The following is a 16056-nucleotide window of genomic DNA, read 5'->3' as shown; positions in this document are numbered from 1 at the left end:
ACTTAGCTAACATATTCTCTTAGAAAGCGGGACTATTGCAGACAAAGAAAAATTCCTTAGGTTCTGAACAAGAAAAAGTTTTACAAAGTATAAAAGTTTAATATATATTTCTGTTACAACAATTTCTAAAATATTCTATATATATTTGAGTTACTCAAAATCATATGATAATATGTACTCTTAGAAGGAAAACCCATTAGCACCATTATCCGAGTGAAGTTACCAATTTACCAAAGGAATGTAAAACTTGTTTTTAGGAAGAAAGGATGCATCTTATCTTTAAACAGTGCCTTTTTCTAGGCAAGCAATAAAAAGATTCCAGGAAGTATGCATTATTGAAGATAGACAATGGGCTCCTTTTAAAAAGGTACGCTAGCGGTTTTATCGCACGCACTGGATTAGCGCGCGCTAGCCAAAAATCTACCACCTGCTCAAAAGAAGGCGGTAGCGGCTAGCACACACGGCAATTTAACGCGTGCTATTCCAGGCATTAAGGCCCTAGTGCACCTTCGTAAAAGGAGCCAAATAATTTTACCCTTAAAAAAGATATGGAAATATTTTTCATAAACCAGCATGTTCTTAGTACTGAATTGTAATGCAAGCTAATTGCCTTTAGCATTCTGCCCATTGTTTACTACAGGAAATATAAAACATTCTCTAATCAGAAATACTATTAAAGAATGAAAAAACTCTTAGGTGCAAACTAGATAAAATCAGAGTTCTTTGAGATCAAAGGTTATTTAAAGTTAAAATGAAGCAGGCCTAGGAAGAGAAATTCTACAGTCCAACCCCTCCATGTTCCACAGATAGCCTCCATGGCAACGATCCCAGGGAAGCTGGTCAAAGGTCAGATAGGTCAAACTGTGCATGTATACCTTCTCTGGACTTCCCAAAGTTTAAACCTCAAAGTATTTATAAGTTTTTAGAACATTTTCATGTTTGAATATCATACATACAGTCATGCAATTGGTCACCTTTCATTCTTTCTTGGATCTACAACATACATATATACATACATTCATATTTCACATATTCAATAATTATTAAAGCACATAGAAGAGATTTTAACATACAGGCTTCTCTCGCTCAGGAATGTGAAATCATATATCTTCATTACAACTAGACCAGAAGCCAGAGGCCCCTTCTACCAATCTCCTGAGCTTACTAGTTTAAATAAAGAACACAGAAAAATCCAAAAGTCGGGAACTTGCTATGTTTTAAACTAAACGAAGAAAGGGAAAAAGAACTCTTATAATTTTAAGTCTTTATCTCTAAAGATGTCTATTCACGTAATCTTTTCCTAAATCTTCCTTAACCAGCAAATTACACAATTATATATATTCCTATGATTTTCTTATTATTAATTACCAGGTTTTTTTGGCTCTTAACTGTACTCCATATTCAATTTTCTATATCTCTTTCCCAGAGAAGCACTTAACTTTTCATATGCTTTAAATTGGACGTTGCCTTATCTATCAAATTTATCTCTAGCTAGTTTACCCAGAACCATATGGAAAGTAGGTGTCTGCATGTAAAAAAATCTATATCCAACTGGGGTTTCTTTTTTAATGCTTGCATATATCAAGCATATACCTTTTACACTGTCCATCTTAGGATGGTTTGCCACACCCTTGTTTATTTGAGCCAAAGGGCCACTTCCTCACCATGCACTTTCTCTTAAGAAGCCAAGCAACAGGTACACTGGGAATTGGGACCAGGACCTATCTCTTCTCACTATTGCTATCACCCCCAAACTAGCAGCAACAGCAAAATTAAGCGCAGTCATTGGAGACTGACTCAGCATTCTTGAGGCTACAGGATCTGCCTCAGAACAGGAAGATATGTCAGAAAGGGCAGGACGAGATGTGCAGGTATGCATATTTACCCTGCAATGGCTGTGCTTTATTTTACTGTTGCTCCTGCTGTTCTGTAGCAGCAGTGGGGTTGGAGTTTGGGGGGGCAGATGCTGGATGAAGGAATCACACAGAAGGGGTACTGGCTGAATGGGAAGGTAAGAAAAATAGCAGTCATTGGATAGAAGAGGGGGGATCAGATGCGTGACGAAAGGATCAGAATGGGTACAAGCTGGATGGAAGGGGGGAGGGAGCAGACTGGATGAAAGAGGAGATAAGAGGTCAGACACTGGATGGGAAGGGTTGTAGAGAAGGGGCAAAGGTTTGATGGAATCTGTGAGTGAAGACATGCTGGATGGAAGAGGAGGAAAAGTGAGCAGACACTGAATAGAAGGGTGAGAGAGAAGGTGTAGAAGTTTGATGGAAGTGGCAGAGAGAAAGGGGAAGATACTGGAAGGAAAAATCAGAGAGAAGGAGCAGATGTTGGATGGAAGCAGGGGATAGAAAGGCAAACACTGGATGGAAGGGGAGAGAAAAGACATGCTGAATGGAAGGGTGGGAGAGAAAACCCACTAGATGGAAGGGAGCAGAGAGAAAGCAGATGTTGAATGGAAGAAGGGAAGAGGTGCAGATGCAGAATGGAAATGAGGGAAAGAAGAGACAGATGCTGGATGGAAGGATGAAAGAGGGGACAGAGATGGAAGGGGATAGAGGGCAGATGCTGAATGGGGGGATGAAAAAAGGCACACTGGATGAAAGAGAGAGAAAAATAGCACTTGGATGGAAACGGGAGAAAAAAGGGGCAGATGTTGGGTGGAAGAAGGAAATGAGGTCAGATGCTGGATGAGGTGGGGGAGAGGATAGAGTTACAGATAATGAAAGGCTGGGGAATAAGACAAAATGGAATAGAAAAGCTGGGGTGAGGGAAAGAGATGGCAAAGTGAAATAGGAGAGTCGGGTGAGAGAGAAAGGTGTGGCAAGCTGTAAGTAGATACAATATAAAGAAGGAAATTGAGGGCTGGATAGTAAAAGAGAATTAAATCTGGACAGAGGCAGCAAATAAAATGAAGAAAGCAGAGAGAAAATGGAGGAAAGAAAAAATGACAAATGGGCAGGAAATCCTGGCAAAAGAGTTAAGAGAAGATGAAAGGAAAGCAGAAATTAGAGGCAGGGACCAAAACAACTGGCCAGACAACAAAGGTAGAAAAAATAATTTTATCTTTAGTTCAAGATAAAGTAATGTGGTAGCTGTTTTAATATATATTAATAAAAATAGAATCCCCACTGGCATCTGGATTAATTTAAGAAAGATTCAGAGAGAGGGGAGGTGGAAGAAGTGGAAGAAAAAAAGTGAGGGGGGGGGAAAATGTTGGAATTTAGGATAATCCATTGAATTATTAGATTATTTGTTAGTGGTATTTTAATGTAGCAATCTTTAGATTAATGCTAGGGAGGGATTGAGGTTGAGGTGGATTGAATGGAGGGGAAATAGGGGTACCGTATTTCCCCCCATATAGGCCGCCTCCATGTATAGGCCGCAGCAAATGGCTTTCAATGTTTTAAAACCGGTAGATAAGCCACCCCATTTTATTAGCCGCAGCTTATCTTACAGGTACATTACCTGCTGCTGCCTGCCTGCCTCCTCGAATCTCGTGCCAAGCAGTGCAGGGCAGTTGCGATCTTTTCGGCATCCAGCCTGGCCCTGCACCTCTTGCTGAATAGCTGCCGTGAGTTCTTCACGAGAACTCATGTCAGCCATTCAGCAAGCCATTACTCTCTGGAAGCTTTGGTCCATTAGCGCATATTTTGATGTTTCATCATTTAAAATTTTGGTGCAATCCCTTATATTGAGTCAACTTGATTACTGTAATATCGCCTATCTGGCAATTTCCCAGAAGAATATGCAGCGATTACAACTGATGCAAAATGCGGCGGTCAGGCTAATTTTTGGGTTGAAGAAGTTTGATCATGTAACACCTTCCTACTCACTTCTGCATTAATTGCCGATAGAGGCACATGTGAAGTTTAAGTTTAGATGTTTTTGCTTTAAGGTACTATTTGGTTTAACCCCTAAATCTATAACTGATCTTTTCTCTTTATCAACCAATAGACATAAGAGAAACTCACACTTGAATTTTGTTTTTCCACCAGTTAGAGGATATAAATTTAAAAGACATCATCAACATTTTTTTCTCACATCAGGCAGCATTATGGGGTAAAGATCTGGAACAATTGGTTATGCTTACTACTTATGGGGAATTTAGGAAACACCTAAAAACATATCTGTTCCTGAAATACTTAGGTAGCTGATTTGTATAATCTTATTCCACAATAACTGATCTCTAGAGCTGTTAGTCACTAGCTTTTAACTTTGTTAGTTCTACTCAATTTGTAGCATTTTTAATCATTGTAAACTGCATAGAACTTCACAGTCCTGCGTTATATAAACTGTTATTATTATTATTCCTGCTCTCTGGTCCAGAGCTCCGCCCCTGCCATGGGTTAAAGTTGCTCCTAGAGCCCGGCCCCACCCCCTCTCCCCATGCGCTCCCACTCTCCACCACTGACTTGTCACTTCTCTGCCGGCTCCATGGCATACAGTCAGGGTAGAGGAAAGAAGAAGGTCTGCTCCTACTACAACGGTGAGTGACGGGGACACCACAGCCTCCCCATAGCATGGACGGGACTCTAGGCTCTGCAGCAAGGGAGATGGGCTGCTCCACTGGGTCCTGTGGGGGGAGGGTGAGGTGCTCGTAGTGCGTTGGGGGAGGATGAGGTCTGAGGCCCTGAAGCACAGGGACATTCTTTAAAGAGGGAAGCCAGCAGCAAGTAACAAAGGCTGCAGAAAGCCCTTCACTCTCTTGAGATACTCAGCTCCAGAGCCACAAACTTCTGCACTTCCGCTGCCCTGATGCACACTCCTGCATTACCCACATGTCCCTAAAGCATCCTCATACACAGTCCCCTGCATCTTCCCCCCTCCCCCAATGTCCCTAAACATCCTCAGACCACCAGATGCACCTACATGTGGAAGAGGAAAAACCAAGAAAAAAAAAACCATTTTGAATCAAAATCTTGGTTTTTCCCCCTTTACAGGTGGTGCGTCTTATGGTCAGGTGCGTCTTATAGAACAGAAAAATATGTAATTAATTCTATATTGGATGAGTTTCTGTGTGCTGGCTAACCAGTGGATTCCAGACAGCTAAACTCACTGAATTAGCAGCTTAATTATATCACCAGACTCGATTCTGCAGTTCCTTAAACAAGCTTGCTTTTTTGTAACGTAAAACAAACAAGTAAATAAACGTTCAGTTCTGTAGATCTAAGGGTTCCTGCTCTCTTTGAATCCACTCACACTTCTATCAGTGTATCCCAAGAGCTGGGGAACTGGGAATGTATTTTCACTACTCTGTGAATTTGAATATACTGTATTTTAAACTTAACACCAAATTAATTAGAAGCTGGCAGATTCAATGTGTGAAATCAGAAGAGGGCACAGGCCTGCTTTAAACCATGTGCACTCTGACAAAATGGATTCTGATCTCACAAAGAGGCAGAGAGAAGGGCAAGCTATAGCCACATGATGCAGCAGAGCCCCCTGGGAGCTTGAGTCCATTATACACTCTGTTTAAATGTCTAAGATAAGCCCTCTGCACTGCAACTTTATACTCTGATAGCCAGGGGCTCCATTCATTAAGCCCTGAACAGGGTACATTACATCTTAAACCAGTACTTTGTTCTCATGAATATGGGAACATAAGTCTGTGTGTGTGTGAAAGAGATGTAATTTTCAGTTATCACTGACTGCAGGTTCTGATCTGTATTAATCTGGCTTGTTTAGTTTTCCAATAGGCTTATTATTAATATACTAGTGCCCACTGCAGTATTTCTGGCTCTGTTTTTTCATAGGTAGGTCCTTATTATGTGTCTCAAGGAAGTTACTGCTATTATGGTATGTGGGAATTGCACTGTAGGTCCTGAGTGACTTTTATAGTGTCTTGTGTTACTTGACACTATGTCCGATATAGGAATTGGATTTACACTACACTTTTCTCATTAATAGCTTAAGGCACATTACATTCAGGTACATTAAGTATTTTCCTGTCTCTTAAGGCATTACAATTTAAGGCCCCCTTTTATCAATCAGCGGTAAAAAGCTCTACTGTGGCTTGATAAAAGGGACACCAAGCTCTGTATCTGAGGCAGTGGAGGGTTAAGTGATTTGTCCAAGATTTCAAGGAGCATCAGTGGGATTTGAACTATGTTTTCTCTGTTTCTCAGCCTGCTGCTCTAACCATTATGCACAGATAATACATATTAGCTGTGTCAAAAGTTGGGAAACTCGATAGCAAATTTAAGGCTAGCACAACAGACCATAAACATTGATAGACAAATTATTTTATGGTTGCCAGTAACCTCAGAATTTCTGTTACAGTACTGCTGAATATTACTGCTCACATGTTCAACAGGAAGACTGAGAGCCAAGTATTAAAGTACCTACCTGTATTTCCAGAATACTGCAAATACTGTTCTATTCAATATGTCGTGTTAGTTTGTTGTGCATTATTTTGATTTTTTTTGGTACATAATTTCCTGGCATGCATGCAGTATATGACATCCGGTGTTAAGAATATTCTGAACACAGCAGCAAGTAGTTCTGAAGGGTAGCCTAATGATCTGTATACCAGGGGGGCCCAGGTTCAAATCCCATTTCACCTAACTTTTTTTTCAATCTTTAAATTGTGAGCCCTCTGCAAGTCTCAGGGTTATTGAGGGGGGTGCACATTCAGGTAGAGTAGATATTTTCCTATCTCTGGAGAATTTACCCTTTAAAATAAGAGTTGCAGTGAAATATGTACCTTGGTGCCCTAGATTAAAGTCCACTGCACTGACCACTAGGCTGCCCCTCTGCTCTAGAAGGGTGTCTTTATGGCCATTTCATACAGATGCTGCCAGACAGACATACTTGTCCCTGGTGTTTTGTCATTCATAATTTGGACATTTTATTTTGGACAATGGCTGTTCATTTTGAACATTCTCACATATTTTCAAAGGGGCGATCCTGATGATTTTCCTATTAAAATATGACAGTGAGATAGACTGTTTTGGGGGGGGATATTAAGAGGTGAACATCCCAAGTCTGACTTGGATATTATTTTGAAAATGCCCCTCTAAACTTGAATTGTTTTCATCTTTTTAACAGTAAGGGCTCCTTTTACAAACCACAATAGCAATTCTCCTGCGGCAAATGCACCGAAGCCCATTCATTTCCTTTCAATGGCATATTGCCGCAAAGAGAAGCTGGGTTGAATTATTTTAACATGACTATTTTTTTTTTTTTTTAATAGCTCATGAGTGCTGTTCAGAAAGGTAATGTGTCGAGTAGTCGCCTAGCAGCAATAATGAAGACTGCCGAAGAAAACCTAGCTCAGAGAATTCGAATTCCTGTGGATCGCAGTGGTGGAGGAGTGTGAGTCTTATCAACAGAACACTACTTGCAAGTGGATGTATGCAGCTGCTGCTCTATGCTGTAAACCATTCCAGAGCTTTACAGTTCTCATTGCTTATTCAATATGATCAATGTTTGGCACCAAGCATGGCTTATGGGAAAGAAGGTTTTTCTTTATACTTGTGTTCTTCAAACTGTGGATCTGTTAGATCATATAGGCTCCTATCACGCTCTAAAAACATATCATAAAAATGTTTTTATAGCCTCTAATACCTTTGAAGTTCAATGTGGCTAACAATATGAAGAAATCTGTATGGTAACAGAGAATTACATACATCTTACAGATACTTCACATAAAGCAAATCTGCCTCCCAGTTTGAGGCTTGATAGAGCAAACGATGCAAATACCCATTTTACTGACATCTTTTACTGGAAGAAACTTTTAAAAAATCAATAGACTAATTAAAGGTACATATACATAACTCAAATATTTATGGACATCTGTGTTATATGAGGTGCTTTGTACATCACAAGTGCCTGAATCAGACAATCAGATTGGAAATGTAAATGCTTCTATATAGAAACATAGAAACATGATGACAGATAAAGGCCAAATGGCCCATCTAGTCTGCCCATCCGTAGTAACTATTATCTCTTTCTCAGATCCCACATGCCTATCCCAGGCCCTCTTGAATTCAGACACAACCTCTGTCTCCACCACCTCTTCCAGGAGACTATTCCAAGCATCTACCACCCTTTCTGTAAAAAAGTATTTCCTGAGATTACTCGAGCCTATCACTTCTTAACTTCATCCTATGCCCTCTCATTGCAGTTTCCTTTCAAGTAAAAGAGACTTGACTCATTTACATTACATAGGTATTTAAACATCTCTTATCATATCTTCCCCTCTCCTGCCTTTCCTCCAAAGTATACATATTTGAGATCTTTAAGTTTGTCCCCATATGCCTCATGATGAAGACCACACACCATTTTAGTAGCCTTCCTCTGAACCATAACATAAGAACTCCATCCTTTTTATATCTTTTTGAAGGTGTGGTCTCCAGAATTGTATACAATATTCTAAATGAGGTCTCTCGCCATAGTCTTATACAGGGGCATCAATTCCTCCTTTTTCCTACTGGCTATACCTCTCCCTATGCAACCTAGCATCCTTCTAGCTTTCGCCGTGACCTATTTGACCACCTTAAGATCATATGCTAATATTGTTACATTGGCAGTTAAAAAGACCAGTTGACTCATGCCATTTACAAGTTTTCCTGTTCAAACTGCCCAAGGATGATAAATCCCAGCTACCTTGAGAATATCACTCCAGTCCAAAACAGTTTTGTTATGTTCTTCATTTGTTCTCCTCCTTCCTATGTACTGTAGCTGAACATGCAAGATCCCATATTCAGTTCACACCTAGCACTCCTCTTATTTCATATCTAAACTGCTAACCCATTGATATTCAGACCCAGCACCCCTTCTATCCCCTGTCTAAACCACTAATCCATTGATATTCAACAGCCACTACATCAGCATATCCATTGCCTCCTGGTTATCTTGTCCTTTGCAGGTAATAGTCCTGCCATCTTTATTTATTTAATTCATTTTCTATCCCATCCTCCTCAGAGAGCCCATGACAGTTTACAGGTGAACATACACAATATACAGTTAACATGTTATATTACTATACTTGTAATTACTATTTCTTTGCAATTGAGGATTTTCTGTGCTTATCCCATTTCCACTGTATCTATGAGTATCTACTTACTTTGCCAGCATCCCTTTAAAAGACCCATCCATTTTACCCAAATAGTTTTGTTTTTGATATCTGTGTGATTCCTCTCCTCCCCCTCCAGTACTGTCTCTTGCACTTAGGTAGTCACTCGTCCAGACATTAGAAATTTTGTTTTGTTTTTTAAGTACTAGGTCCAGTATTACCTTTTGCATTGTGGGTTCCATTACCATATGTCTCAAGAAAGTTCCCTGTTGGGAGTCCAGGGGTGTCTATAACTGATTTCATATTCTGCAGGTTAAAATCTAGTCCTAGTCATATATCTCCCTTCATTCATTCCTCTTGTATATTTTGTTTCCTACTTTATTTTTATTAACTTTTTCATTTTGGAATGTAGAAAACTACAAGCATGAGTGGGCATTCGGAAAAGCTGAAAGGGGACAGATTCAAAACCAATGCTAGGCAGTTTTTCTTCACCCAGCAGGTGGTGGGCACCTGAAATGAGCTTCCAGAGGGCGTGATAAGACAGAGTACGGTATTAGGGTTTAAGAAGGAATTGGATAATTTTCTGAAGGAAAAGGGGATAGAGGACTACTACACAGGTCCTGGACCTGTTGGGCCGCCGCATGAGCAGACTGCTGGGTACGATGGACCTCTGGTCTGACCCAGCAGAGGCACTTCTTATGATCTTATGTTAATGAAATTTGACCTTTTCAAGATTACCACGGCATATCTTTTTTTTTTTTCCTTTATATTCCCTGCTTATTCAAACATAATTTTGAGTTTGAATTGTGTCCATCGTTCTTTTACAACACTTTTCAATAATATTGTATCTTCTACATTATAAGATATGTTTAAAAAAAAAAAAAAAACTTCAATCTCAGCTCTCTACTTATAAGTAAATAGGCACACACTGGAAAAGAAAAATAAGATTTATTTTAAAAAGAAAGAGAATGTATAAAAATGAAATACTGCTTAACTTTTACATTACCTTTATTGTAAAATGGTTATTTTTATTCAGCCAACTTAAATTTTCTAAGATTTGTAGGATGTTATATAGAAACAATTTTCTAACACTCCTGTGGATTTTTTTAGGGGGGAGAGAGGGGAACATTATTGTATAAAGCCAATAAAAACCAATGCTGTTTCAAAAAATGGCATAGGTGAGACTAGAGCCAGTATATTTAAGGAAAAATTATCAATTTTTGTTCAATTTGTTATAGTGTATGATCTCCTTCAATTCATACATAAGGAAAATATTGTCTACCTTCTATTGTAACACATTGTATTTGTGAATTTTTGCACAGTTAAATTATTGCTCACAAAGATTTTGCACTAAATTTGAGGTGCCATTCATCACTTGTGTTCTTGGAACTATTGTAAGCAAAGCTATTATTTTTTGTAATTTTACAGATCCCTTGCTAACAATGTTTCTTGCAGCAGAATGTTTATTCCTTCTTAATATCTACTTTTTAATATTTTATATTAAACTACTATTTTTAGATGTAACTTTTTTTTTTTTCAAAATATCTTCCTAAATGCAGAGTTACTGGAGCAGGTGCCTAATTTGCAATAGGAAATATGCATGTACTCATTGGAGTCAAGCTTTCAGAATGATTGGGAGTGCTAAACTCAACATGAATTACCAGTCTTTGGGCATAATGAAAGAGTTTGTTTAATATTGGGGCTTCTCAAATATTCACATAGCTAGAAACTCTATATGTGTTTTTCCTTTGAATATTGTTTATGGATATAAAGAGCACACATGGTTTTCATCTGCTTTATGCTGGTGAAATTTCAGGGGAAATAGTGTCTGTAGATTTGAACATAAAATTTATGTATATTATTTACCTTCCTGACTCAAGCTTCTGGGAAAATGTCTTTGCAGGCAAACTAAAGGTATATATGATATAGAAGACTTCAGATTCTTTCAGCTAGATGGAGAGCATTTTCAGGCAGCTAATTTATCTGAGTAAACTATTATTTTAGGTACCATACATACTTAGAATAAGTTGATTTCATGTATATGTCGAGGGCTGTTGAAGACTAAATATGGCCAAAATGACTGTAATCTGTGTATAATTTGAAGCTGAAAATGGGTCCACATTGCTCCCTCTTCCTCCCTTGTCTCTACTTCTGGGTCCAACATTTCTCTTTCTCTTCCTCGTCTCGCATTATCTAGTGTTAATCTCTCTCCCTCCCTTCTCTCTGCCAGGCTATTTCCACATGGGTGAGAGGAGTCAGAGGGGCGCTGCAGAGCAAGCCACAGGCAAATTAGATATATTGCTGCACTGTTGCTGCTCTGTAGAAGACGAGTTTGAAGATACATGGATTGGGGGGGATTGGCATTCTGAAATGCAGGATGGAGAAGGGGAGGGCAGTGGAAGGAGAGATGTTAGATCTTTCCGCTGTTGGGAGAATCGGAACTATTAATTTTAATAGTCGCTATGGGTAATAACCCATAGATATGATGACCCTGGAGTTTTAAAGCATTTGAGAGGCAAAATTTCTCCACCTATATACAAATGACTTTGATCAATAAAATTGCTTAAAATCAAAGGCTTCATCCGCAGATTAATCATAGATATGATGAACACACAGAGAAGGCAGATCGGTCAAATTATCAATAATTAAGTACCAAAATTTATTCAGATTTTGTAAAACAAATATTATGACAAAATGTATTTAACCTATATTCAGTTTAAGTACTTAACCAAAGTAGACAAAGCTGATCTTACGTATTTGCATTTAAGGCCTGATTTTATAACAGGATGGCTATGTATGAAATCAAAAAAGATGCCTTTGAGGGTGGTTTGAAAAGTTTGATAAAAAAGCAAGTTAAACAATGTAGTCTCCATCGAGGGCTATACACTTAGGCCTAAATTCTGTAACCAGCGCCTAAGGCACCTATTTTGGAGGCGCTCAACTAGATAAGCGCCTATTTAAATTGAATAACAAGTTCAATTAACCCTTTTAATCAGCAATAATTGAAACTTAGGCGCCTATCAAAAAAGAGCAATTCTGTAACAAGGTGCCTCTAAAAATTTAGGCGGCCTTAAAAAAAAATAGGTGCTATTTATGTTAGGCATGGGCGTGGCTTCGTGTTAGGCTGTAACAGAATCGCTGCTCTTAAGCGCGCTTAAGCGCTCGCATGGCTGCCTAAGTTTTAGTTGTGCCTGGAGCTGGTTTATTTTTTAGTTGCCTCCAAAATAAGTTCGACTCAGCGCGATTCACTAAACAGCAGCCAATTTTACTTGAATCGTGCTGGGCGGCGCCTATTTCGGCGCCTAACTTTTGGGCACTAATTATAGAATTTGCCCCTTAGGACCAAATTCTATAAACGGCATCCCGATTGTAGGCAGCGGTAGGCGTCCTGCCACTCTCTAACCAGCCAATCGGGACACATGTTTAAAAAGGAAAAAAAAACCCGTGGCAGGCCGCCTACACTGTAGGCATCTGTCACAGTTGAGGGAGACATGTAGGGGCAGCGTAGTTCCACCCAGAAGTGGCCTTGGGCAAGCTTAAGTAGGGCCACGATAGGCGCCTGAAATGTAGGTCATTGAATTGCTGGCCTACATTTCAATTAGACACTGCTCCTGCATTGATCATAGCAAGCAAATCTCCGTGCCATGATCAGCTGAGTGCCTGTGGCAGTGAACCTGCCCTCCCCTGTGAAGTCAGACGGCAGAAAGGATGTCCACTCTCTCCTGCCGCCGCCCCAGAAAGCATTGCGCTACAAGAGGAATGCACAGTTCCTCCTGACATTATCCCTCCCCCCTCTGGAAGCATCCCCTGGCAGGAGGAGTGCCCATTTCCTCCTGCCACCACACCCCCAAAGCATTGCCCACACTCCTCATGGGAGGAGCCTTAGGCATTTGAGCCAATCAGGACCTTAGGCTCCTCTCCAGTGTATCCCAGAATGAACCAGGAAGGGGAAGGCCAGCCATTTTGCAGTGGTGGACCTGCCGGCTGGAGGGTGTATGCCTCCCTCCAGCCATACCTTCATTTTAAAAGGTACGGGGGGAGTTGTGGGTGGTATTCCTGATAAGGGGGAAGCTGGGTGGGGTGCGCTGGAAGGGGGTTGTGGCTGGGGATGCTGCAAGAGGAATTGGGTACTCTTCTTGCCAAGGGATGCTTCCGGGGGGGGGGGGAATTGGGCACCACTCCTGCTGCGAACTATCGGGGGGAGGGTCAAGGGTTCCAGCAGGAGTTTGTGGGCATCCCTCCTGCCAGCCAACTTGCAGAGGGAGGGTCACTTCCGCTCAGCTGATCAAGGCAGGGAGATTCCCTTGCTGCGATCAGCTCAGCAGCAATGCAATTCTCTAAATGGTGCCTGTGATATGGACACCGGTTAGAGAATCGGTGTGGTTAGGCGTCTGTCCATTATTAGACATAATTCTGTATAGGATGCACCTGTATGATTATCAAAAGCCGCTTAGGCAGCTGCTGAGACCAGGTGTCCCATATAGAATCAGGCCCTTAATCCAGCAGGTTTCCAGTATTTTTCATAAGCTATTTTTCCTACAATATGAAAAAACTGGAAACTCATTGGACTAAGTGTATAAAGCCCTTGATGGAGACTTTGTTGTTTAACTTGCTTTTTTTAACCAGACTTTTCAAACCACCTTTGTATGTGTCTTTACAAAATAGGCATCCAAATCCAGCCTCAGTGGTGCCCAAACACTAAAACACATTTACACCTACTCACATTTTATAAAATATATGCATTCATCGCAGCTCCTCCCCCAATCCAGCCAAGTTATGCTTCTTGGAATGCCTGTACAATTATTATGGACCTTTTCCATATAAACTTTATAAGATTATTCCTTTATCTATAATAAGTACACTTCCCCATCCAAAACAGGTGGTATCTAAAGAAAATGCAGTACAATCCTGTAGTTTCCTGAAAATAATTTGTTTTAGTATGTTTTTCTATATTCAGTTATTAAAATGTTGAAATAAGTCAACAAGCAAGTTGTAAATTATATCTTTATTGGGTTAATAATAGGATTTGTGATTCTTTGGAGAGCTTTGTTTCTTTCAAGTCAGGTACAATGAGTTAAGTATGATGGTACCTAAATTTATAATATATTGTAGGTTAATTACAGTACCACTATTTGTTTAAAAGCTATATTGATTTGTGAAGTGCAAAGATTGGGGGAAAGGGAAACAGAATGGTAGAGGAGACTTAACAGCATAGGTTTGCAAATATCCACAGCAACCATTCTAATCAATGATTCAAACAAGCATGTCACTTCCATGTCTATTACATCTTGTCATAAAAGCTCATACACTACAACTTCTGTGTATAATCTTCAGGTTGGTACAATGATCTCCAAGTTCATTATTCTATTTAAAATATTTTTCATTAATGAGTTGAATTTTGCACTGCAGAGACATGCCATAGACACTTACCAAGAGCTTCAAACTTCTGCCAACCAAATTCTATATATCTTGCTACTGAATATATTCTTGGGTTCCTGATAAAAGGTTGGTGCTTTGATTAGAAGATATGTATATATTTGAAATAAACTTTTCATGTTCTGTAATGCAAAAAGATTCATCTAAAGGCTTTCTTGTTCTCCTGCATATGAAAACCAACATCTGAAGCCAAAAGTATTTTGGCTTATGCCTCCAGGGAAAGAGGATATGTAGCATATCCCCGTTTGCTGTTCTTCCTTTTTTAGTCCCTCTGTTAGACACCGGCAATGAGAGTTGCAAATGTATTTGTGTATTTTCTAGGGAGAAAAAAGGGGGGAGAAAGAATTTGGAAATAAAGCATTTTCTTAAATGTGGTTCAAGTAAATCTGTAACAGTATTAATAATTTTGCAATTTTATTCTTTATCCTGGATATGGTTTATGTGCATAATGCTCCCATAAAACCCTATATATATATGGTCAGCATTTTTCTGCATATAAATTTTATATTTTCAGCTTTAAAAGAGTGTATGACAGAAATAACAGTTTTATTAATAACAGATTGCATTTTGATATACTGAAGTATGGGAAGATAAAGCAACCTGCCTAATGTTGCAGAACAACTTAGGGCTCCTTTTACTAAGCTGCGCTAGCGGTTTTAGCACGCGCTAGATGCTAACGCCTCCATAGAGCTGGCGTTAGTTTTTCCGCGTAGCGCAGGGGTTGGCGTGCGCTAAAAATGATACCACAGCTTAGTAAAGGAGCCCTTAGTATAGGTAGACTTTGTTCTCAGATCTGTGGTTCTTCTATATTTGAACATCTGAGAAATGCTGCTTGCTCTTAAGACTGGATTTGTAGTTTTTCCTGTAGGCACATTACCAGAGGACCTCTTGCCATCCAAAACCCATATCTTAGAGTGGAGGAATAGCCTAATGGTTAGTGCAGTAGGCTGATAGCCTTGGGAACAGGCTTAGATTCCCACTGTGGCTTGTGATCCTGGGCATTGCCCTAGGTGCAAATGCTCAAATTGTGATCCCACTAGGAACAGAGAAATAGAAAAAGTAAAACTGCTTTGTTTGTACCACAGAAAGGCAGTATATCAAATCCATGACACTTTACCCTTTATTCTATCTAACCCAGTGAAAAGTGGGAAAAAGAAATTATATATAAGGGGTCAAGAAGTCCTGTCGGGGAGTAACTCTCCATTGAAAAATAGTGGTTAGAGAATTGCTGCCTTTAATTGGCCTGCCCTCCTCACAGACATAAGGAGCCAACACATACACAGGTATTTGCATCTACAGTACACAAAATATTTGCATTCATACAAAACATGCCTTTCTCACCATACACCTCTCTCTCATGGCCACACTCTGCTAGGCTAGATTTTACTGACTCAGACATATTTCACTTTTCTGTTTTATATTCTAGTATGAGACCTAGTTGCAGAACCATATGCCTTTCTTTGTGGTTGCTATGAAGGTTGATTCATAAGTCATGGCAACTATTATTTTTTTTTTCTCTCGAAAATGTGCTGACACTGGAAATCCAATATACAATATATGTTTGAAAATGTGTAACACGTACTTCTTAATGTAGC

At 39.7% G+C, this 16056-nt stretch overlaps 1 protein-coding gene across 3 annotated transcripts in view; it reads left to right on the top strand.

The window, feature by feature from the left end:
• The window catches only part of GPD2 (glycerol-3-phosphate dehydrogenase 2), a 248117-nt gene extending 240120 nt beyond the window's left edge, over positions 1 to 7997 (top strand). For all 3 annotated transcript variants that reach the window (XM_033943995.1, XM_033943994.1, XM_033943993.1), the window contains exon 17: positions 7202 to 7997. In XM_033943995.1, the coding sequence (XP_033799886.1) occupies positions 7202 to 7327 (126 nt within the window). In that variant the 3' untranslated portion in view covers positions 7328 to 7997. The remainder of the gene's footprint in view (positions 1 to 7201) is intronic.
• The last annotated feature ends 8059 nt before the right edge of the window (positions 7998 to 16056 follow it).

The sequence above is a fragment of the Geotrypetes seraphini genome, chromosome 5, assembly GCF_902459505.1.
Source record: "Geotrypetes seraphini chromosome 5, aGeoSer1.1, whole genome shotgun sequence".
Lineage (NCBI taxonomy): Eukaryota > Metazoa > Chordata > Amphibia > Gymnophiona > Dermophiidae > Geotrypetes > Geotrypetes seraphini.
This window is presented reverse-complemented; position numbering and strand designations above follow the sequence as displayed.